This window comes from Diabrotica virgifera, chromosome 5 (assembly GCF_917563875.1).
Source record: "Diabrotica virgifera virgifera chromosome 5, PGI_DIABVI_V3a".
NCBI classification, from domain to species: Eukaryota; Metazoa; Arthropoda; class Insecta; order Coleoptera; family Chrysomelidae; genus Diabrotica; species Diabrotica virgifera.
In genome coordinates this window covers 89,499,993-89,525,098 of record NC_065447.1, presented here as the reverse complement: position 1 = coordinate 89,525,098, position 25,106 = coordinate 89,499,993, and the positions used below count along the sequence as shown (strand labels likewise).

Here is a 25,106-nt window from a genome sequence, read left to right as displayed (position 1 = left end):
CATTTTTTAAACCTTTTAATTTTTACTTTTTTAATTTTATCTTGCTCATTTCGTTGAGTTTTTATTTTTATGATTATGTATTTGATTTTGAGAAGGAAACCTAAAACTAAAATCTTTTTAATTCGAGTATAATTTTTGTTACAGATCTGATGCAGTCATGGAAGACGCTGCCCAGGCAATGACAACAAATGCTATTTCTTTTGAAGGAAGCTCTGCTGATGATTCTACTAGAACCAAGGAGCTTGTGACACAAATCGTGGGAACCTGGCGTGAACACTTTAGCAAGGGTATATTGAATTCGGCCAGTTTTGAAGACTTGTGGAAGGTAACTGTTGAGATTACAATGTTGTCGTTTACTATTTATGTTTGTAAATATAAGATAGGAGATATAATATGGCGATATGTATCAATTTTCTGTTGCTTTCTTGAAATTTGTGCGTCTGTTCTTATTTTTTCAAAAATATTAAGATGTTTGGGAATGATACTAAACCGGATCGCTGAATCTGTGGAGACTAAAATTATTCCAGAACCAGCAGGGTTCAGATCCTGCCGATACTTGTACCAGGGTTCAGGAAAGTGCTTATTTCAGGAAGTGAAAGAGTAGTTTCAGGAAAGTGGTTAGTTCAGAAAGTAAAAGGGTTACAAAAGAAAGTACTAGGGTGCAGGAAGTGAAGAGGACTTAATTTTGGCAAAGACAGCAAACGATCTGACAGCAAAAGACAGCCAATGTGGCCAACCATTGGAAGTACAAAAGAGTTGTTGGTGTTCCGGACACGGAAAGTTTGTAAGTATCTCGGTATGGCGTTTCAGTTAATGGTTCCGGTTCAACGGGCATATTTGGCTTTTATGATAATAGGCCTATCTGTGACGTTTGCTGCATCAAAGTCTTTATCTAAGAATGCATTTCTCTTAAAAGGATATATTCCGGTTTTTTTAAGCCAACTACCGTATTTTTTATTTTAAAAGTGATTTCAAAAGTGTGGCCCGCAATATCAACACTATTATGAATTGTAATGGTCGTATCGGGATATGAAAACATCCAATCATCTTGCTTTAAATGACCCCATACCAGATACATCCAACGTATGGTGTGGTCATATTTTATTTGTTTGTTTGTTTTCTGGATCAAAATTCTTAGAAAAATTGATGGTTGGATCGAAAAGTTGGTGGATTGAAAAGACTTATACAAATATACGACAAGAAAATACAGATATACGACAAGACGCAAATTAAAAAACATCGAGGATTGGGTAAGAAAGAGAAGAATAGAATGGAACGATCGTATAAGCAGAAGACAGTAAATAGAGTAGGAAAGACTACCAGAGACGGTTCCCCAATAGGAAGAAGATTAGTGGGAAACCATGAAAATAGTGAAACAACTTCCTGAAGGCGGATTAAAAAACAAACAGTCATGTCTGCATAAAAAGAAGAAAAACAAGTACTATTAGTAGTGCAGTCACTGAAGATGGATATGAGCTATTACCTCCGAGTTCGTTGAACCTCCATCGATTTGCATGAAAATTGGTGAAAAAAAAACAAAATTAACAATAACAACTTGCGCTTTTACCTGGGGGTGGATGCCACCCCTCGGGGGTGAAAATTATTTTATTAGAAATAACCCCACAATTCGATAGAAGGACAAATTATAAGCAAAATTTGTTATATAAAGTTATTAAAATAAATCAAAACTTTTTGAGTTATTAAAGATCAAAGATTTTAATTTTTCGTCAGAAAAATGCATGTTTTTAACCGATTTTTCATAAATAGCTCAAAAACTATAAGTTTTTACAAAAAAGTTATTATTATCAAAATTAAGGCCAATAAAAAATCAAATAAAGTACTTAGAAAAACCTTTCAATGTTAACTAAAAGTGAGATATAGGTAATTGAATATATATTTCTTTCGTCGAGTACCCAAATCTAAGTATTCAAGCTTAAATACCGGGAAAATGAAGCATTTTATAACATAAACTTATTAAATATTTGTCAAAGTTTTTAGAAATATCTATAAAATAAGCCCTCGAACAGGTTATGCACCTAAAATTTTTCAAAATTTATCTTTTAAAAATTTTTCCAAAAAATGTTATTGTTTTTTTGTAAATAACTCCGTTAATTTTTAAGATATCAGGTTCACCTAAAAACTAATTAAAATTTGATTCTAAGAGCTATTAAAAAACGTCAAATTTGGTCTTTTAAACCTCTTACTTTTTTAAAAATAAAAGGTTAAATGGCCCCGGTTACATGGTTCTCGCAGCAAAATTGAAATTTTAAACGTTTTTACCTCGGTTATTTTTTACTCTACGGAAATAGTAAAATGGATAGTAGTAAAATGAAGTATTTGGAGCAGAAAAACCTAAAATTTAGTTATTTGTCATTTTTTACGCATTTTGAGTATTTTTGGAGTTATTATCAAAAGAAAATGAAAAGTACGATAATTTTAAAAATTCTGATTTTTTAAAATTATATATTTTTTTCAAAAATATGCGTTCTAAACCAGTCAAAATTTTTGAAATAATTAACTATGTTAACCTTGAGAAATTCTTGTGGGGATTGCTACAAATTTTAATTTTTGTGGAAATGGCCTATGTTTTATTTTTCACTTTTTCCTAAAAAATCGAAAGGGTTCTCTTATTTTCATCATAACTTGCTTAAATTTGAAGCTATTAACTTATACTGGAGCTCATTTGATAGGTATTCCAAAGTATATTGACAAGTGCTTAACAAGTGTATCCTATAAAATGCATCGTTTTCCGTTATGTAAGCTTGAATACTTAGATTTGAGTACTCGTCGAAAAAAATATACATTTAATTACCCATAACTCACTTTGAAATAACATTAGTTTAGTTATTTAAGGTTTGAGGTAGTGTACTTAGCGCATTTTTTAACGTGGTTTCCCCAGTAGGCCTATTCCACGGATCTGTTATGATTCTGTTTAATTTAAAGCTATTTAATAATTGATGTTGGCAAGGGTTAAAAATGATAAAAGTTATACAAAGCGGTATAAATTGAAAAAAAGGGAAATTTATCAAACTGGTTCATAATTTTCTAATACTTCTGCTTCCCTTGTTCTTCTTCTCATTGTTTTGCTTCCTCTTCTTCTTCTTCTTGCTCTTCTTCTTCTTGTTCATCCTGTGTGCAAGTAAATTGTCCCAATAATGACACATTGCATGGCTCCTCGACAGAATCAAATGAATCCTCAATAATTGTTGGTGATTCAACATTGGAGCACGACCGGTTTTGACAATTAGTGCATGCTACCGAACAAAACAGTCCAACTTTTTTGCAAACACATTTAGCGCTACATCCCTTTTTACAGTTGCAAAAAATTGTGTTCAGGAGTTTTTCCGGCGCAGGGGGAAGTAAAGTTTGAATTGGTTCTAATGAACTGTCGACTAATTTCCATCCCGTCTTTTGGATCTAGCTGATAACCAAGCCACACTTGAACTTGGTAATATACCCGAAAAAGATGTTGATGAGCAGCCGCTGAGGTTGGAGGAAGACAAGATAACTGCACTTGTTTTTTGTTTCGAGTACTTTAAAAAAAAACATGCATATCGAAACTTATCTAAGCACGTAGTTTTCTTAGGCGCTCCATACATAGAGAGAAGAAAGCTAATTCCGTTGGAAATAACTTCTTGTGGAGTTGAATTAGTTTTTTTAAAAACTTCAGCACATTCAAGTAAATCTTGTTTTTCAAACATTTTAAAAACAGTCGTTTTACCCCTCCTGAAAAATGCAGATGTCGTATCACAGCCAGTTATTGCGTGTAAAAATAGTATATGATTTTGACATTTTGCAAAAGTAGATGAACTTTTCGATGAATATATTTCCGATTGGTGTTGAGCTTTTCCAGGTTTAAAAAAAAGATAATTTTTTCGATTGGAGTTCTACCAGTGAGTAATTTATTTATTTATTAATAACAGATACAAATAGGTTTCCCTACTTACATGTATCCGTATCTACAATGACAACAGTTTAGTACAACATGCACATAACGTAATACGAGCAAGTCTACATCTTCACCTACAACAATAGTTGTATTTGTTAAATTGAATTGCTCTATGGCTGTTTCAATTATCATTACGTCACCATCATTATTAGCTTGTTTTACCGATATATTTTCAGCAATAAACTTATCTTTCAGCATTGAAATGAACCGAGATTTGTTGTGAGTATTTGCAAGAAATTTCTGTTGAGTGGTAGAAGATGAAGATGTTGCTGTCGTAAAATCATTATAGCCATCAAATACGACAGTAACTCTGGGACCAAAATGACGCCGTACATACTGAACGTATTTATCTAAGATAACGTTGAATGTTTCTTCGCTATCCCACACAATGCGATGTAATAGATATCCTCCATCAATGATGTATGTCGCTTTTATGTTGTTATGAATTATTATAAGTTAATACTTTGTCATATCAATTTACTATTTTTGTTGGGATTAGGGATTAAGCCATAAAATTCAAATAATTCTTATTATTTTCGCGTTACATTCACTTTGTAAAGATTTTTTTGTTGGCACTGTAATATCATACAGCTTATACATTGCATCCCTCGGTAGACCGCAAGCTGTATAGTAGAAACATTATCATATTTATAATCTTATATTATTATGTGTAATATAAGTTAAGTTGACCGATATAATATTATGTTTACTTGTATTACAGCTTCAGTGATGTATATAGCTGGTATACTAATACATATATTATGACGATTAGAAGTCTTTCAACTCTTTGAATCGTTGTATCTCAAAAACAGTGGCTCTTAGGAAAAAAACTATTAAGATATTTTTTATAGATAATTATCTAACCTACATTTTTTGTTGAAGCTAATTTTACGATAAAACTTACCGTTTCGCTGAAAATCGCTAAAAACCATATTTGGTGACCTTTGACCCCGCGTAAATTTTTTAGCACGGGTCGGATTTATGAGGACTTTTTAGATTTCATTTATGATGGTATTTTGAACAATCCTGCCAATTTTCAGCTTGATGGTAATTATTGTAGCCTCACTCCTATTTTTGAGTCTAACTAGACCGGTCTATTAACTACTTGTATATTATGTAGGTATCTGCTATGTAGGTTTGGATGGATGGTGGATGTAACTGTTTATGGAACTAATAATATTATGGAGACATTGGTCTCATGTTGTTTTAATTTTATACGTGGGCAGTCCGTTAAGTACTTAGCCTACAAAATAAAATGGAAAATTTTGGAAAAGTGGCAATTTTTTCTCTACATAGTCTCCTAGCTTGATACACTTGACCCAGCGATGCTCCAACTTCTTGAACCCGTCTGAAAAATACCTTTTCTCGAGGTCTGCAAAATAGGCTTCCGTGGCGGCGATGACCTCATTCGACTTAAATTTCTGTCCAACGAGTGTCATTTTCAAGTATGGAAACAAATAGTAGTCGCACGGGGCCAAATCTGGAGAATACGGTGGATGGGACAACAGTTCGTAGCCCAATTCGACCAATTTGGCCATGACGACGTCGGAGGTGTTAACCGGTGCGTTGTCATGGTGGAAGAGCACTTTTTTTCTTTGCCAAATGGAGTCGTTTCTTCTTCAATTCGGCGTTGAATCGGCCCAATAATTCGACATAATAGGGCCCTGTGATCGTTTTGCCTTTCTCCAAGTGGTGGATGTAGATCACACTTTGTGAATCCCAGAAAATGTTGGCCATCACCTTTCCGGCCGATTGGACAGTCTTCGTCTTCTTCGGAGCACGTTTGCCGGGTGTTGTCCACTCTTTCGACTGTTCCTTGGTTTGTGGTGTATACCAGTGAATCCATGTTTTGTCAACGGTTATAAAACGACGTAAAAACTCCTTTGGATCACACTTAAATAGCGTTAAACACTGCTCTGAAGTGGTCTCACGGTTGCGCTTATTATCTGAAGTGAGCAAACGTGGCACCCATCGTGCCGACAGCTTTCTCATGTCCAAAATTTCATGCAAGATATGATCTACGCGGTCCTGGGCGTAGATCATAAGATGTGATCTCGCGCACCTTCAGTCGGCGGTCTGCCAACACAAGATCGTGGATTTTTGTCACGTTATTCTCCGTGGTAGCCATTTTCGGGGCACCTACGCGTGGCTCATCAAAACCAACATTCGTCTACGTTGAAACTCATTAAACCAATTTTTGACAGTTGCCATCGAAGGAGAAGAGTCACCGTACACAGCATCCAAGCGCTCTTTGATTTCGCTGCGTGATTTCCCTTCCAAAAATAAGAAACGAATCATCCACCGATATTGCCCTTTTTCCATTTTATTAAAATCCGCGGACACGCTGACTTTCACACGCAATCACAACAATACTATAATTTCGATTTGGCTGACATTTTGACATTAACCCTCTACGAGAACGCATTAAATGACAGTACACTTCATTTGCGATAGTGGCGCCATTCGGGCGGAGAGGCTAAGTACTTATCGGACTGCCCTGGTATACAATTTTATCGCTTATATTTATTTTAATTGATTCTCCAATGTTATTGTTGTCTGTCATACAAATGGGGATGTCATACTGTCTTTTAAAGGGGGAAGGATGTTATCATCCTTGGCTTTAATAAATTGTGATAGATAGAATAACAGATAGAATAAATTATATTTATTAATTTTACCACAAAAGGCACACAAGGTTTACAACGAGAAATTATTGGTACAAAAGTATGTTTAGTATTGATGATTTAACAGCAATTTAAATACAGTGATGAGCGCGCCAATAACCGGAAAAATGAGCAAAATAACGCATGAGATAGAAAACATAATACGTTGTGAAATATAAAAGAGATGAAACTTCTAGAGTTGGGTGGGAGGTGGGAAAGGATCGGTAGAAACCTATACTTTAATTTTAATTACATTACCACTATTGAGAGTATCCACCTTAGACGCTTGTCCTAACCTAGTTTTATTAAGTTATATATGTCTTCTTCTTTGCTCTACCTACTTGGGTATTTGGTTAGCCCATCGCACAGTGGTCCAAAAACCCGAAAAGATGGCCAAAATATGAAAGCTTTTTTTTATTTGCATGAAATTAGGCATCCAGGGGTTTTTGAGGTCGCTAATTACGAATCGGAAGTCTAAATGGCAAAAAACAAAATGGCGTATGTAATATGGCGGGTTTATGTATCTTAAATATATGCAATACCGTCGAAATTTGATATCCGGGGGTTTTTGAGGTTACTGATTACGAATCCGAAATCGAAATTTCAAAAAACAAAATGGCGGATGCAATGGCGGATTTTTTATTCCAACGTTAAATTCGATTATTAATCATATGAAAGTAAAAACTAATTTTTACTTTATTTTCAACAATACTGTACCTGACCCTTTTATCTCTGATTTTACCCTATGATACTGAAATAACTAAAGATCTACAGTCATAACAACTACCTGAATGCTGCGGCATGATCTGTTTATTCTGCGTTGTTAACTATTCATATTGAAACTCATAGCGCAGAGCGCTTGTACAAAAAATTCTCGCAAAACCAAAGGGGCAGATAGTGGCAGCTAATTTTTTTAATCTTAAAGAGAGAAATATAGGCTAAAAGATGATTGTAGTATCATCTTGGAATTCGATGGAATATATAACTATTTGCCTATCTGAAAATTTAATTTTTTCAAAATATATACCCTCTTATTACATAATTTCAACTTAAAATACCTATACTAAATATAACACATATACAAATATTTTTAGACAACGCGGAAACGGCGGGTTCGTTGGGAAAAATATTCCCATGAGATATTTTTGCATAATCACATTCGTGGGACATCCCAGAATAAGGTTCAGGAAGTCGCCCACGAGAAAAGTGGGCCAATTTTTTTTTAAACAATTTTTTTTAATCAAATTGCAAAAATCAGTATTTTGGCCCGGACTATTTTTTTTAGGTTTCTTGGACCATTCTGGACAAAAAAGGTCTCTTATAATTTTTCTCTAAAGTTGATCTTTTTCGAGTTATAAGCAAGTTAAAATTTGAAAAACGCGAAAATGGCCATTTTTAAGGCTTAATAACTCGGTCAAAAATTATTATTTTGAAAGTCAGAAAGTGACTAAATCAAAGTTTAAAGTCGCCGTTACATGATCCTGAAGAAATCTGTGTCATTAATTTACTACTAAGCTGTAATTTTTAATTAATAACAATGAGTGGTTGTATCGTATTGACGCTGCTGTAAATGTGAGTGCGAGTAAGATGCACAATTGGACTGCTGGAATAGCTTCTCTCTCGCACTCAGCATTTACAGCCCCGCACACGTGCATGGCGCTTATTATTATCACTTAAAAATAACAGCTTAGTAATAAAATAATGACAAAAATTTCTTCAGGATCTTGTAGGGGGGCTTTTGATTTAGTCGTACATTTACTTTCATAATAATAACTTTTAACCGAGTTATTAAGCCTTGAAAATCGCCATTTTTCGTTTTTCGTTTTTTTCAATTTTAAATTGCTTATAAGTCGAAAACGATCAACTTTAGAGAAAAATTATAAGAGACCTTTTTTGTCCAGAATGGTACAAAAAATTAACGAAAAAATTGTTCGGGCCAAAAATATTGATTCTTGCAATTTGATTAAAAAAAATTGTTAAAAAAAAATTGGCCCACTTTTTACTTGGGCGACTTCTTGAACCTTATTCTGGGATATCTCACGAATGTGATTATGCAAAAAAATCTCATGGGGATATTTTTCCCTTTGAACCCGCCGTTTTCGCCTTGTCTATTTGATATTATCGGCTTTTATTAAAGATGGATCCACGAATATCCTCCATTTTGCAGAATTCAATTTGCGCACTTCATTTTCGAGATACACGCACAAGACTGTGCCTATAAAATATTCGTTATTCTTAACTGCGCTTCTGTTCCGTAATAAGGTGAACTTTGAACTGAACTTATAGCTCTAGGGTTGCCAACACTGAATAGGGAATTTAATTCTCTTTAAGAAAATATAATAATATTATCGAAACGTTGAGTTTTTTTTAACTTTTGGCCAGCTTTTCGGGATGTTGGACCACTGTGCATCGTCTCGGAATAAAGGAAATATCCCTTATTCACCTACAATTTGGAGTTTTTTTAATGGCATGGACTTTATGTCATTCAGCTAGTCACAACATGAGGTACTTAGTGTCATGTGTAGTGTGTGTGTTGAGTAAGTGTCTTGTTACTTTGCAAAGTCGACGTCATTGTCTTTGCAAAGAGACTCTAATTGTATCCGAACGTCTGCGGTCCCTCCGGTTACAATTTGGAGTTGATGTGGGACAAATACAACAAAGGTAAAAACTTTCCTTGCTCAGGGATAACTGCCAACCATTACACAATCTACTTTAATAGGCCATAATTTTAGTTTGAAATTAAGTTTATTTGGCATTTCTATTTTGATTTTACGTTTAAATGTGTCAGCCGAAACAAATAAAATGTGACATTATAATAAAATGTTTTTCGGCGTCATACGTATAGTCTAAGATGCGATATAGGGTCGATTTGCACCGATCTGTTTAATGAATAAAAATTATTGGATATGTAATTTAGCATGTTAACAATTACAAAAAACAAGAGTTGTCCGATCTAATCTTGTTCTAACTACATATAATTAATGAATATTTAAAAAATGACATTTTTTTAAATAAATTCAAAAAAAAATTTGACTTGTGCAGATATTATTTCAGAATTTTGAGTTCATTCTAAACAAAAAGGATATTTTGTAATTTTTCTCCAAAGTTGATCGTTTTCTAGTTATAAACAATTCAAAACTGAAAAAAGAACGAAAGATGACGATTTTCAAGGCTCAAAAACATAAGTATAAAATATCATTTTTGAAATTACGAAGTACCTAAATTCAAGTTCAAACCTTATTCTATCAGTTCTTGATAAGTCTTTTGGACTTATTTCATTCTGAAACATTGTTTTTTAGTTGTTAATGCTCTTCTCCCCATAAGAAACCTTCCTCATTAACAATTAAAAAAATATGTTTTAGAATAAAGCATGGCTAAAATTCTTATCGAGACCTGATAGAAAAAGGTTTGAACTTGAATTTATGTACTTGATAAGTACAAAAATGATATTTTTTGCTTGTGTTTTTGAGGGTACCCCGTCAAAATAGCCCCGTCAAAAAAGCTCCGACAAAATAGCCCCGACATAATATCCCGCACACATAATATCCCGCACACATAATAGCTCCGACAAAATAGCCTGCAGACAAAATAGCCGCGGAATAATAGCCCACTGACAAAATAGCCCCGACAAAAAAGCTCCCTTCAAAATTCATCATGACAAAATTCCTTAAAAAGATATTTTTTCGGAAATGGTAATTATCCTCTATTCAGATGTTTATCTTAACCACATTAAATAAAAATGGTCTTTTCAGAGAACTCGAGTCCTGTCTTCCCTGAATCTTGGAAGTTTGAGCATTTAAGTTAAGAGGCTATTACATCTTCCTAAAGTTAGTGTCCGATATTTAGAACGTCCTGAATTCAGGATAGTGTAATCGCATTTAGTCAGTTAGCATCCTAATTAGGATGGTTTTCGACATTCTAAATGGCTAAATAGTCGGGACTATAACGTCGCCCCCGTTAGCGAAATTATTCCGACTCGATTTTTTTGCACAAACTTTCTCAAAAACAGGTCCGTATAACAAATCCACAGGGTGCCAGGCGTTGTAGTGGTCGAAAAATTGTTTAAACAATTTTTCTATTCAAATTCACAAAAATAATTGTTTCATTTCGAACAAATTTTTTAGATAGCTTGGGTCATTATGAGCAAAAAAGATTTCTAGTCATTTTTCTCGAAAATTAATTATTGTCGAGATATACGCGATTTAGGCCCGGTACTTTATGTCTCCGTTAACAGCCGGTTAGTTAACCGGGGTTTAATCGGGACAGAAATATATGCATAACATAGACATAAACTCAATTATACTTATTATTATATTCATAAATAATTATAATAATAATTATAATTGCTTTTATTACAACGCAAGAGGCCCTATGAGGTACTTTTCTGTCCCGATTAAACCCCAGTTAGCTAACCGAGGTTTAACCGGGACATAAAGTACCGGCCCTTAATATTTGAAAAATGCAAAATGCGAAAATGGCTATTTTTAAGGCTTAATAACTTGATTAAAAATTATTATTATGAAAGTAAAAAGTGACCAAATCAAAGATTAAAACCCCCTCTTTCAAGATCCTGAAGAACCTTTGGTCATTATTTTATTACGAAGCTGTTATTTTTAATTACATATTAACAATTAGCGCTATAGGCTGTATCGTCTCCCCGGTTAGCGAAATTATTTCGATTAGATTTTTGAAGTTATACTTCTTTACGATCGAGAGTGAAATTTTATAATACCGGGCGCATGCGCACACAGACAGTATGTAGTTCGTTGCTAATCTTTCAAGATATGTATGTATCAGCGCTGTCAGCGCCAATAAGTCATTAAAAGGATATATTAGTGTTTTTAGTAAATGTATTATTTATTATAATTTTTGTGTCTTTGGATTTGTCTTCCTCGGGAATAAGATATTTTATAATAATAGTAAGTATATTTAAAGTATTTTTGTATACTTCACTTGGTCTATTAAATTTGTCAGCATGTATGAGAAATCTTGTAACCTGTCAAAGCAAAAGGAATATAGCTGAGTGGTCGAGCGTGTGACCGGAGATCGAGAAATCCCGGACGATTCACATTCTTTTTTTTTTAATTTTTGGTATTGTTTTAATAAAAATTTTTTAAAAGTGGTAGGTAAGAAAGTTAGTTTAATATTTAAATAAAATACAAATAACCTGTTAAGTATATTTATTTCTTTGCAATTATATAATAAAAGTATAACTTCTTACGTGCGTACAAAGTACACACACATTCTTTTTTTTGCACAAACTTTAACTTCAAGTATTACGTACCGCAATTTTTGAAGATTTTTGCCCCCCCCCTCCCCCAACCTGCGTTACGTAATACTTGAACGTCCCCTTATAACAAATCCACAGGTTTTTTCACTTCGGACAATTTTTTTTTTGATAATTTGGTCATTCTGAGCAAAAAAGGTCTCTTGTGATTTTTCTCTAAAATTGATTGTTGTCTATTTACACGCGATTTAAAATTTGAAAAATGCGGAAATAGCCATTTTCAACGCTTAATACCTCGATTAAAAATGATTATTATATAGCGCTAATTGTTAATAATTAAAAATAATAGCTTTGTAATAAAATAATGACAAAATTTCTTCAGGCTCTTGAAGGAGAGGTAAACTTTGATTTGGTCACTTTCTGACTTTCATAATAATTATTATTTTTAATTAAAATATTAAGACTTGAAAATGGCTATTTTCGCATTTTTCAAATTTTAAATTGCGTATAACTCGACAAAAATTAATTTTAGAGAAAAATCACAAGAGACCTTTTTTGCCCAGAATGACCCATATAATCTAAAAAAAAAAGTATACGAAGTGAAAAAATTGATTTTTTGAATTTGTTTAAAAAAATGTTTAAACAATTTTCCGGCCTGGGCACCTCCCAGCATCCTGTAGTTTTGTTATAAGGACCTCTTTTTGAGTAAATTTGTGCAAAAAAGTCGAATCGGAATAATTTCGTACGGGGGTGACGGTACAGCACCGTCTAAAATCGGATGGGTGTACAATCCCATATACCTGTACCAACTGTACCTTTTGTACCCAAAACGATAAACATGTCACCGACACGTAATTATTCACTCAACACGTCTGTCACTCAAGCTGGTTGTTCAAATCTGATTCTTTTGTTTTTTACCTGCTTTTAAAAGTTTTACCTACTTAAACCGAGCCCCTGTGGTTTTAACACTTTGTTTTCAAACCCTATCTTTGTGCTGTCTTTTATAATTTACGATCCTAAATTTAGGATGGTGTAATCGCTAGCTTTTTTGACTGAATGTAGTGTCCTAAATCGTATCCTAAATATCGGTCCTGAATTTAGGATAATGTAATACCCACTTTAAGCGAAAATCAATGTTTATTTGTGATATAAACATTTTTTTCTGTTTTCGGGCAACCGTAAAATGCATTTTAAATTAAATAAATTAAATACATTCTTCCTTTTTGTCAAATAATTTAAATAAAAAAAAGTTTTTGGACACCTTGTATAAATAATTATGTAATTGTTTATAAGAGGCTGTTTTAGCCGCGGCTATTTTAGCCGGGGCTGTTTTGACCGGGGCTATTTTGTGTTCGATCTATTTTGTCGGGGTTATTTTGACGGGTCGCGGTTTTTGAGCCTTGAAAATTGTCTTCTTTCGTTCTTTTTTCAGTTTTAAATTGTCTATGTTATCATCCATCTAAAACGATCAACTTTAGAGAAAAATTACAAAATAGCTTTTTTGTTTAGAATGATCCTAAAAATCTGATATAATATCTGTCCTGGTCGATTTTTTTTTAATTCATAAAAAAATATAATTTTTTAATTATTAATTAATTATAGTTAGAACAAGATTACATCGGGCAACCCTTGTTTTTTGTAATTATTAACACGCTAAATTACATATCCAATAATTTTTATCTATTAAATAGATCGGTGCAAATCGACCTTATATCGGATCCCCTATTAGTATAAGGACCCGCGCAGACTGCAGACTTTTTATCAGCCGACAGTTTAGTCGGCTTCTTAATCAGTACAGTGAGGTATACAGATGCGCACATTACACCGATTCAGTCTCGGCCGACAAAAAAGTTTGATGGGTTTCCCGATTGCCTTCAAACTAAAAAGTTGCCCAACTGTCGGCCGACTGTTTAATCAGTATTGGCTAAGGCCGATGCCACATTATGCGTTTTGACCGGATGTGTTTCCGCCGCATCCGGTGAAAACGCATAGTGTGACAGATCGGTCCGGTTGCGTTGGAAACGGATGCGGTTTGAGTCATCGGTACGCGCTTAGGCCGATGCCACATTATGCGTTTTGACCGGATGCGGTGAAAACGCAACCGGACCGACCTGTCACACTATGCGTTTAGTCTGGTGCAGTTTGTAAGCGCGTACCGATGACTCAAAACGCATCCGTTTCCAACGCAACCGGACCGATATGTCACACTATGCGTTTTCACCGGATGCGGCGGAAACGCATCCGGTCAAAACGCATAATGTGGCATCGGCCTTACAAACTGCACCAGACTAAACGCATAGTGTGACAGGTCGGTCCGGTTGCGTTGGAAACGGATGCGTTTTCACCACATCCGGTCAAAACGCATAATGTGGCATCGGCCTAACTACGCCGTGCGCACACAGGACGATTGTTTTGTCGGCCAACAGTTCAATTTGGAGAATTCTCTATACAATTTTCGGATTCGTTGAATTTTTGAATACAGTGATGTTTAAAGACAAAGAAGAAAAGTAGCCTTTTGTTATCCTTTCAGAGAAGCAAAGAACTACAGTAATGTAAACAAAAATGCAAATATCCATTCCATTGTTGTAAGTCACGTATGTTAACCTAATAAATAGAAATAACAAAGAGAATGGCAGGCAATGGATACGAGAATAGCCTTTCTTTAGAAAATGTATTAGCGTCTTTTGCTTTGACAATATCTATAATTTGGTATTTCCACGATTCCACGCCAAAATTCCCATTTTTAAATTTTCGCAGAGAAAAGAATAGAAAGATGGTTTAGGGCAGTGTTGCCAGGGCTACCGAAATTTCGGTAGGTCTACTGAAGTTGGCTCCTTCTTCTTCTTTGAAGTCCCTTAAATTCTTCAACCACGACACTCTCCTTCTTCCTACACTCCTTCAGCCTTTCCCTGTATTATCAATCTTAGCATTCCATATCGCTGTCCCCTCATTACGTTTCCCAAATATTGTAACTTTCTTATTTTTATTGTGTTTATTAATTCCCATTCTTTGCCCATTTCTCGCCATACTTCCGTGTCCATGCTATTCTAAGCATCCTTCTGTAACACCACATTTCAAATGACTGTAGCTTATTTACGTGTTCTTGCTTCAATGTCCAGCATTCAAGTCCATATTGCAGTATCGAGAACACGTAGCATCTCAAAGCTTTTACTCTCAGTTCGAATCTAAGGTCTTTGTTGCAGAGAATTGTTTTCATTTTTACAAACACATTCCTTGGTATTCTTATCCTGGTCCTTATTTCTGTCGTTTGGTCATTTCTGTCGTTCAGGTTCCTAGGTAGTTGTATTTGTCCAACCCTTTCTATCGGCACATTTCCCAAATGTATGCTTATTTGTATGTTTGTTTTATTATTAGATATTTTCTTACAAATTGGATGCACCCAATACTCTCGTAATCTTTTCTTAATTTTCCTCCTCCGTTGTATGAGAGCAATAATCACGTTTCTGGACAATTTTTTCATTATGCAACCACTCACTTCAACAGTCAAATACGAACTAGTAATCGGTCGAGAATAGTTGGCCGATAGTTGTTGCTAGTCTGCGCCCTTACACCAACCCGACTGTTTAGTTGGCTCGGTGTGCGCACTAACAGCCCAACCCGACTAAACTATCGGCCGACTAAAAAGTCTGCAGTTTGCGCGGGCCCTAATTATGAGTGAAGTCAACTAGCCACGTATAAAAAATAGATCTCGTACTATATCACAACTTAGATGTTTTCCATCTTTTGCATATTTTGCCGGTTATTAGAGCATTCATCACTGTATATTATAATTAAACAATTGTTTTTTTTATAGCTATGGGTCCCAAAAATTTACAGCCCATCTTTGGATGAAAGCTGTTTAAATTGGAATTTTAACGAAGAATTAGGACAAGATATATTGATAAACACTTTAGACATATTCGTATACAATGGAGATCCCGAGATTGTACTTCAGAAGATTACAGAGAAACCTCCATCAGTAAGTAAAAAATGACTAATGCTCGTAATAATCAAAAGTATTAAATTATTTTTTGGACATAGGCCTCCCCAATCCTTTTTCATTCATCTCTGTCTGTCGCTACAGTTATCCACCTAGAGCCCACGTGCTTCTTGACATCATCTGCCCATTTCATTTGTGGTCTTCCTCTGCTTCGTTTATATTCCCACGGTCTCCAATTTATGAGAATTTTGTTCCATCGGTCTTCTTTTTGTCTTATAGACTGTCCCTGTCCAGCAAATCTCCATTTCAATTTTGCAACTTCTTGTCTAACATCCCTAACTTTGGTTTTCTCTCTTATCCACTCGTTTCTCTTTTTATCCATTAGTCTTATGTGCAACATTTGCCTTTCCATTGCTCTTTGCGTTTTTATGATCTTGTCCATGTTTGATTTTGTAAACGTCCACGTTTAGGAACCGTAAGTGAGAACAGGGAGTTCGCATTGATTGTATATCTTGGTCTTAAGATGTTGTGGATATCTTTTGTTTTTAAGGATGTAGCTTAGTGTGCCATATGCCGCCCATGCCAGTCTAACTCGTCTTTTGATCTCTGCTGTTTGGTTTTCCTTGTTAAGCTTTATTATTTGACCCAGATATATGTAATCGTGAACTTGTTCTATTTCATCTTGTCCGATCCTCAATGTGATGTCATCATCTTCGTCTTCATCATCCAGCCTCAAAAGTCCACTGCTGAACATAGGCCTCCTCCCCTCGTTTCCAACCCCGTCTATCCTGCGCCGCTCTCATCCAGTTTTTATTTACCTTTCTTAAGTCGTCAGTCCATCTTGTAGGCGGTCGACCGACGCTTCTCTTGTCTTCTCTTGGCCTCCATTCCAATAACCTCTTCGTCCATCGCCCATCTGTCATTCTGGCTGTGTCCTGCCCATCTCCACTTCAACCTGGCTATCCTCTCGATGACTTCAGTCACCTTTGTTCTTTTCCTGATTTCTTCGTTTCTGATTTTGTCTCGCAGAGTTATTCCTAACATTGACCGCTCCATTCTTCTCTGCGTGACTCTTAGTTTGGTAGCCGAGGCTTTTGTTAAGATAAGTGTTTCTGATCCGTACGTCAAGACTGGGAGGACGCACTGATCAAATATATGATCTCTTTAGGCATGTGGGCAACTCACTTATAAAAGTTTCTCTCAGTTTTCCAAATGCTGCCCACCCAAGACCTATTCTTCTCTTCAGTTCATGAGTCTGGTTATCCCTGCCAATCGTAATTTCATGTCCCAGGTATTTATATCTATCTACGAGTTCTATTTCCTTCCCAGCAATACTGATGTTCTGGTTGGGTACCAAATTTGTCATTATTTTTGTTTTCGAGATGTTTATATTTAAACCTACATTTTCTGTAGCCACAACGAGTTCTTGTACCATTTCTCTTGCCATACCTAGATCCTCAGCTACTATGACTATATCATCGGCGAAGCGTAAGTTGTTTAGGTATTCTCCATCTATTTTTATTCCCTTTGTCATCCAATCCAAACTCTTAAAAGCATGTTCTAAGACCGTATTAAAAAGTTTAGGTGACATTGGGTCTCCTTGTCTAACCCCCCGTTCTATTTTTATGCGATTACTGTTAGTAGCGAGATATTGCAAATTTAACACAGCCTACGTTGCGCTATTTACACCGCGCTATTTTGACAGAATTGACATTTCTCAGACGTTTCATAAATGCAGATATTTGTACTCAAAATTCAGAATTTAATTTAGATGAAAGAAAGCAGGTTTGTATTTTCTTCCAAATATCGAGCAAGAGAAATAAATGATCCTTGAATGTTCTTACAAATAAAACATTTTCCTGTTGCACTCTTCATGTTTTCCTGAACTAACGTCCAATTTTCTGGAGAAGTCAATATGGATTTTGACATAAAACTTGTTTTAATAAACACAAATCGTCATCAGACGTAAATCTAATTCGTTTGCTACTGTTTGAGGTACCCATTTTAGCAAATTATTACGAATAAATTTGGTTTAAATGAAAGATAAACAACAAACATAACCTGAAAAGAAAATAGCGCAACGAATACCGCACAGCGTAACGACTCCCCTAATAACGGCAGGCCGTATTTCCAATAACGCAGCGTAAGCCAGATATCACATCTGCGCATGCTCTACTGTCAAAATAACGTCTGCTGTAATACAGCAAGTGCAAAAAAGGCTCTGCAATATCTCTCTAGTATGTAATTTGACAGTGGTTGTTGCCTGTAAGTATATTTTGTGTAATAATTTTGTATACCTATAATCTAGCCTGCATTCTTTAAGCGCCTGTAATATTTTCCTAAGCTCAACTGTGTCAAAGGCTTTATGAAAATAGATAAAAACTAGAACTAGTGGTTTATTGTATTCCACTATTTTCTCTATTAGGGTTTTTATACTTTGTAGATGGTCATTTGTTCCGTAACTTTTTCGGAATTCTGCCTGTTCTCTTGGTTGATAAGTCTCTAACTTTCTTTCCATTCTCTTAACAATGTGATGTACTTATCTGTTGTATTTCTTATGATTTTGGTCTTGCTGTAATTCATATTAAGGTCTATCTTTCCGGCTTCTCTGTCCAGTTATTTCATCATTTCAGACAATTCTTCTTTTTTATCGGTTATCAATACGATGTCATCAGCGTACCTTAGGTGGTTCAAGCGTTGTCCACAAATTTTTATACCTTTGTATTCTTATCCTAATCTTTTAAAAATATCTTCCAGAGCCTGATTGAAAAGTTTCGGTGATATTGTGTAGATCTTTATCTATCATATCATTTCCTATGTACGTTTTCCATGTTGGAGCAGGTCTTCCTCTCCTTTTTCTTCTCGGCGCGCCACGGCGGGTCCCAGTCCAGTATTCTTTTCGACTACCTATGCTCTGGCATTCTTTGTATGGTTTGTTCAACAGTAAATGGTTTGAATTCAATTAGTGCGGTCGTAAATATTATTAAATTTATCTGACCTGGCCCATTGTTAAGACCCACTCGGAGCGATAAGCCACCGAGGTAGACAGAGTTGGTCTTTTGCAATTAACACTGACTAGACGGTACTCCCATAATAAAGCCTAAAATAAATTTTACCTGAAACCGGGCCTTTTATACTATTATCGGTTAATCCGGGCTGTTTATAGTCGTAACTAATTGAACTTAACCATTTACTGTTTAACATACATACATGCCCGTAGCACTGCAGAGCTCTGTTTTCCAACTTTTTTGTAATTGAGCATTCTACTCCCATACTCTTTTCATATTTCCCCTGTTCTTATTCTATCTTTTGTGTTGATTTGTATACATCTTCTCGTAAAGTACAGTTCAACTGTTCTTATTTTATTTCATTTGATGTTATCATTGCCCATGCTGATGTTGTCATTGCCCATACTTCTGCTCCATAATATAAGGTAATATTCATCACTAGGGAGCTGATTTATATGCGATCAATTTTGATGAAATATGCGCATATATAGGGTGAGGCAGATAAAGGGCCTATTAGAAATATCTCGAGAACTAAAGGTAACTGAATTATGAAAATTGGAATAATGGGGTTTTGAAGACTGATCTATTTAATGAAAATATTTTCATCTACTTGGTACTTCCGGTTATACCGGAAGTTGCTTATAACTTCGTTTTTTTTAATGGGACACCCTGTATATTTTGACATTTTTGGATTCTCCCTGATTTTTTCTTTCCTAAAATATAATGTTTTGTAACATTATACAGGGTAGGTTAAAAGATAATTACATTTTCTTATTAATTTCGTAGCAATATTCACACCCTGTAGGATTGTAGTAGTTTGACATAATAAACTCTATTTATGTTCAAATAATTTTTAATATAGTCTACTATTGTTAACAATTATTAGTATAGCTAAATTTTTAATTTTAGTATACAGGGTGGGTCTAAACTCGGAATGAGTATTTTCTGAGTTTTCTTAAATGGAACACCCTATATTTTAGTATTGTAATAAAATTATATTTCATGGTATTTTTTTATTTCTTAAGCATTCCCTATACCTAACTGCTTTAATTTGTGCTTAATTGTTAATCGCACCAACATTCTTAACTTCGATGGTATTTTGACAGTTCAACCGTTATTGGCAATTTTAAGTATCAGTCTAGATTAATATGTATTTATTTCCAAAAAATTATTTATGATTGAATATTTTCACGGCCAACCTAATACAATTTTACATATTTTGTGTTGCAATTAATGTTTTGCTTGAATCACCAATAACTCACAAATTAAAGCAGTTCGGTATAGGGAGTGCTTAAGTAATTAAAATGTACCATAAAACAACATTTCATTTCAATACTAAAATACAGGGTGTTCCATTTAAGAAAACTCAGAAAATACTCATTCCGAGTTTCGACCAACCCTGTATACTAAAACGAAAAATTTAACTATACCAATAATTCCTAACAATAGTAGACTATATTAAAAATCATTTGAACATAAATAGAGTTTATTATGTCAAACTTCTACAAGCCTACAGGGTGTGAATGTTGCTACGAAATTAATAAGAAAACGTAATTATCTTTTAACCTACCCTGTATAATATTACAAAACCTTATATTTAAAGACAGAAGAAATCGAGGAGAATCCAAAATTGTAAAAATATACAGGGTGTCCCATTTAAAAAAACGAAATTACAATCTACTTCCGATATAACCGGAAGTAGCAAACAGATCAAAATATTTTCATTAAATAGTTCACACCTCAAAACCCCTATATAACAATTTTCATGATTTTCTTAGCTTTAGTTCTCGAGATATTTCTAATAGGCCCTTTATCTGCCTCACCCTGTATATGCGGTAAACAATTACGAAATATGCGCAAGATATGCACAAAAATTCAAAAAACTATTCTATTCTAAGGGGTTCTTTTATAAGGGGGGCGGCAATCTTATTTATTATCTTTCAAATAAAATCATTTTTTTATAATATGTATATGCAATTTATTCACAGTTTTTACAAAAACTGCTACCAATAGTTACCTATTTAAAATAAAACAACAATATCACTATAAATATATTATTATCTTCGATTATAATTCACTACGATGTGTTTTTCCAAATTCTTTACGAGGAAACATATTCATTGATTAGATAAAATATTTTTATAACTTGAAAAACTCCTTTCAACATCAATAGAAGTAATTGGGGCGTATTTAAAATAACTTGTTAATTTCCGTTAGAAAATCGTAAAACTATGGTTAAAGGTGTAAATGGACCGTGATAGTCGTGACGTCAAAACGTCAAAAAAAGTTTTCCAAACACGTTGTGTCTAGGTACACGCTAAAATGTACGCAAATAAAAAAGTTAAACTTCATCAAGCTAGTGACTATTTAGCGTGGGCAGTGACTGTATATTTTGATACACGCTATTTTGATGTTTAGTGTTTGTTTGATAGAAAAATATTTGTTATGACGTTTAATTCTACCAAACTTTTATATTTGCGTACACGTTAGCGTATACCTAGACACAACGTGTTTGAAAAAATTTTGACGTTTTGACGTCACACTATCCCGGTCTATTCTCTTAACAATAGAGGATTTAAAAGAATCACCAGAATTAGAGGTATTCTTTGCGTCAAGATATGAGAAATCTGGCCTGGCCCTGGTGGGATGTCCCTACCGATTTAGGCCGATGCCACATTATGCGTTTTGGCCGGATGCGGTGAAAACGCATCCGTTTCCAACGCAACCGGACCGACCTGTCACACTATGCGTTTTCACCGGATGCGGCGGAAACGCATCCGGTCAAAACGCATAATGTGGCATCGGCCTTAGTATCATAATAACAAACAACAAACTCTCCAGGAGCGGATTCGCTAAAATTAAGGGGAAAGGAAAAAATGCAAAATTTTGACGCCTGTCAAAATTTTCAATGTGTTTTAAATGTAATCATTTTTTTCGAATCCTGAGAAAACTAATATGTAAGTATTTTTGAAAAATTTAAACGCAGAATGAAAAATTACTTTATTACCGAGGGCCGAAAGTCCCTTGGAATGAATTAAAAGTTTCTTTTGAATGAGATATTTGAAATTAAACATCACACTAAATTTTCTCTTAGTTTTTCACCCCTGTAACTAATTAAAATAAACATTATAGAAGTTTTCAGGGACTTTCGGCCCTCGGTAATAACGTAACGGCTTAAAGCAGAAAGTTCGTACCCATCCCCTTAACAAAAAAAAATTCAAGTCTTCAAGTAGATATAATATTTTAATGGGGTTGGAATAATAAATATAAATTTAAATATCATATCATTATATTTATTACGTATTTATATCTATGTAGTTATAGGTATATTATTATGTACAATGAAATAAGAGAAACGAACAAATTAAAGAAATTAAGGAAATTAATGATAATAACAATAAAAGATTAAAAGAGTGGTAGCAAAAATCAGAATTAAAAAGATAACATAATAAAAAATAACATAGAAAAGTAAAATTTGAAGTTTAGACGGAAAAAAATAAATACAAATTACAACTCTATGTCATCTTCACTAGAATCGTTATCTAATGTTATAATTATTGGTTTAATATGTGAGGTTAATGTTCTGTAATGATCTTCCGTTTTTATAACATGTGAAACACAATTTTGCCACAGTGTTGGGGAAATCTTTTTTATTTCTTCTACAACATGTGACACCGATTCGCTACTAAATTTGGGACAGCAGTTGTTTCGCCGTAAACTTTCCTTAAGTTGGCTCCAGATTAATTCAATGGGGTTGAAGACACAGTAGTAAGGAGGTAATCGCAATACATTATGACCATCACGTTTGGCTAATTCGTCTATAACAAATTGTTTCTCGAAACACTTTTGTGTGAAGAACTTCCAACATTTCTTTTTGAAGATATTCTTCTTTAGCGGCGAATCGATTGAGGGTAAAATTGTACATGAACCACGCGCCTGCGCACACTGACAGTATGTAGTTCTGACAGTATGTATGTAGTTCATTGCTAATCTTTCAAGATAGGTATGTATGTATCTGTAACCGTGCAAAAAGTCATTAAAAGAATATATTAGTGGTTTTAGGAAATGTATTATTTATTATAATTCTTGTGTTTTTGGATTTGTGTTTCCCTGCAGTAAAATAATAAAATATGTAGGCATAACATTTTTACAGTTTGTCGCCGTGTTGTGTAATTATATCCGAAACTTACGTGTCAATTCAAGTGGCTCGATGGCGTAGTTGACAGAGCGGTGGGACAGAGACCGGAACCACACGGAAGGTCGCGGGTTCTAATCCTGGACGATTCATACTTTTTTTATTTTTCGTTATTTTAATAAAAAAAATTTGAAAGTGGTAGATAAGAAAGTTAGTTTAATTTTTAAATACAATACAAATAACCTGTTAAGTATATTTACTTCGTTTAAATTACCTATATAATAGAAGAATATCTTCTTACGTGCGTACAAAGAACACACACATTCTTTTTTTGTATATGTTTCTTCAAAGTACAAATCATTGTCATACAAAAAATCAGATATCTGTTTTTTTGTCGAACCTACACTGGGGATTTTTCTAATTTGTTCGCTGTGATACGTTGCGTTATCCATTACAATTACACTTTTTGGAGGCAAATTTGCAACACCTTCTTTTCAAACCATTCCTTAAACAAGCTACTCGTCATATTTTCATGGTAGTCCAGCTTTGAATCTTTAATGTTTTTTGCCGATAGTAAAAAACTTTCCCCTCCAAGCCAGCCATTTTTGGATCCAATGTTCAGAATAATTATTCGCTGACCTCTATTAATTGGATAATTGGGTGCACATTTAATAGAATCGTCTGTCCAACCTTTTTGAGCAGTATCGTGGGTATCGAACCATGTTTCATCTAGATAAAATATCGGTCTTCCTTCATCTCTAAATTTAGATATAGCATCCAAGTATTCATTTCTCCATTTAATTAGACGAGGAGAATCCATTATTGATGATCGCTTATTAATTATCTTGTATCGAAAACCAATGTGATTCAAAAATCTTGATAAAGTTGAAGGCGAATACGTAATGGAATAGTCTTTAACAAGTTGATCGTAGATCATACTAAGCGTTGGAACTAGGTTCTTTGAATAGAAATTGTAAATTGCTCTTCTAATTACCTCAGCGTCTTTTTCATTTACTGCTTTATGTGTAGAAAAGTCACTCCGCTTTTTACGAGGTTGAATTCTATACCTATAAGAACGAGAATTATGTGTAAAGCTACAGAATAATAATTAGAGGTATATCTTATCTTTAACTAATGCTCTTTCTAATGATTCTTTAATTTTTTTATTTAAAGATAGAAAGCTGCGTTATCGGAAGTCCATTTTGTTTAAAGTGAAAACGATATAAAACACATTATAATCTAACTCCATAAAATTCACGTAATGGGCGCATTGGACATAAAAATTGTTTGTGATCATTTGATCATCAGTAAACAAAATTTTTAATACATTGTCTAGAAATTTTAATTTTAATAATTTATTTGCATTGATAGGTAACGAGTCAGTTCTGTAAATAATATAAAGTACGGCCCTACTAGCTGTTCCAAAACTATTGCCACCCGTCGCGAAGACAATTGAGGGATTAGTAACGTCAACTATTTATTATGATACTAAATCGGTAGGGACATCCCACCAGGGCCAGGCCAGATTTCTTATATCTTGACGCAAAGTATACCTACTAAATATAATAAAAGTAAATAAAATTTGGATTTCGGGGTAAACCATCCTTCATCACTTTAACATCCTACAATAATTTTGCACTATAAGTACTTTGTGTAAAGATCGGGTATTTTCTAAGAAAAAATGAAAGGCAGTGAATGAGCCGTGCTCTTCCTCTTCAGGTAGGTCTCGAATTAATAGATACGACAGCCTGTGCGGGGAAATATTTTGTGTCAAATTAAAAATTTTTTTTGGACTTAAATGCCAAAAAACGCATTTTTGGATTTTAAATCGCTTAAAACTTTAAAACTGTTAACTTTTGAGAAAATATCAAGATACTTATTTTATTTAGAATGTCCCAAAGAATCTAGAAAAAATATTTTTCAGCGGAAAATTGGAGATTTTTGAAATAGAGCGCGCCGCACCGGCAAAAAAATCGGATGGACATGCATATTTAACAATTAAAAAACAACGGTTTAAATTAAGGATAGACGCAATCACTCTTCAGAATCTTGAAGCTGAATGTTTAAACTTCCATTTAAGTATCTGGCAACCTTAAAAATACTAGTTTAAATATAAGTTTGTAGGCTTCAAAATGCGTATTTTCGCATTTTTCAGATTTTATATCGCCTATAACTCGAAAAAAG

The 25,106-nt window shown here is 34.3% G+C and overlaps 1 protein-coding gene across 2 annotated transcripts in view; it reads left to right on the top strand.

Annotated features, from left to right (window-relative positions):
• LOC126884287 (E3 ubiquitin-protein ligase UBR2) overlaps window positions 1–25,106 on the top strand; it is a 155,376-nt gene that overhangs the window by 47,672 nt on the left and 82,598 nt on the right. For both annotated transcript variants that reach the window (XM_050650216.1, XM_050650215.1), the window contains 2 exons: window positions 145–325; window positions 15,654–15,818. In XM_050650216.1, coding sequence (XP_050506173.1) covers window positions 158–325; window positions 15,654–15,818 — 333 coding nt within the window. In that variant the 5' untranslated portion in view covers window positions 145–157. The remainder of the gene's footprint in view (window positions 1–144; window positions 326–15,653; window positions 15,819–25,106) is intronic.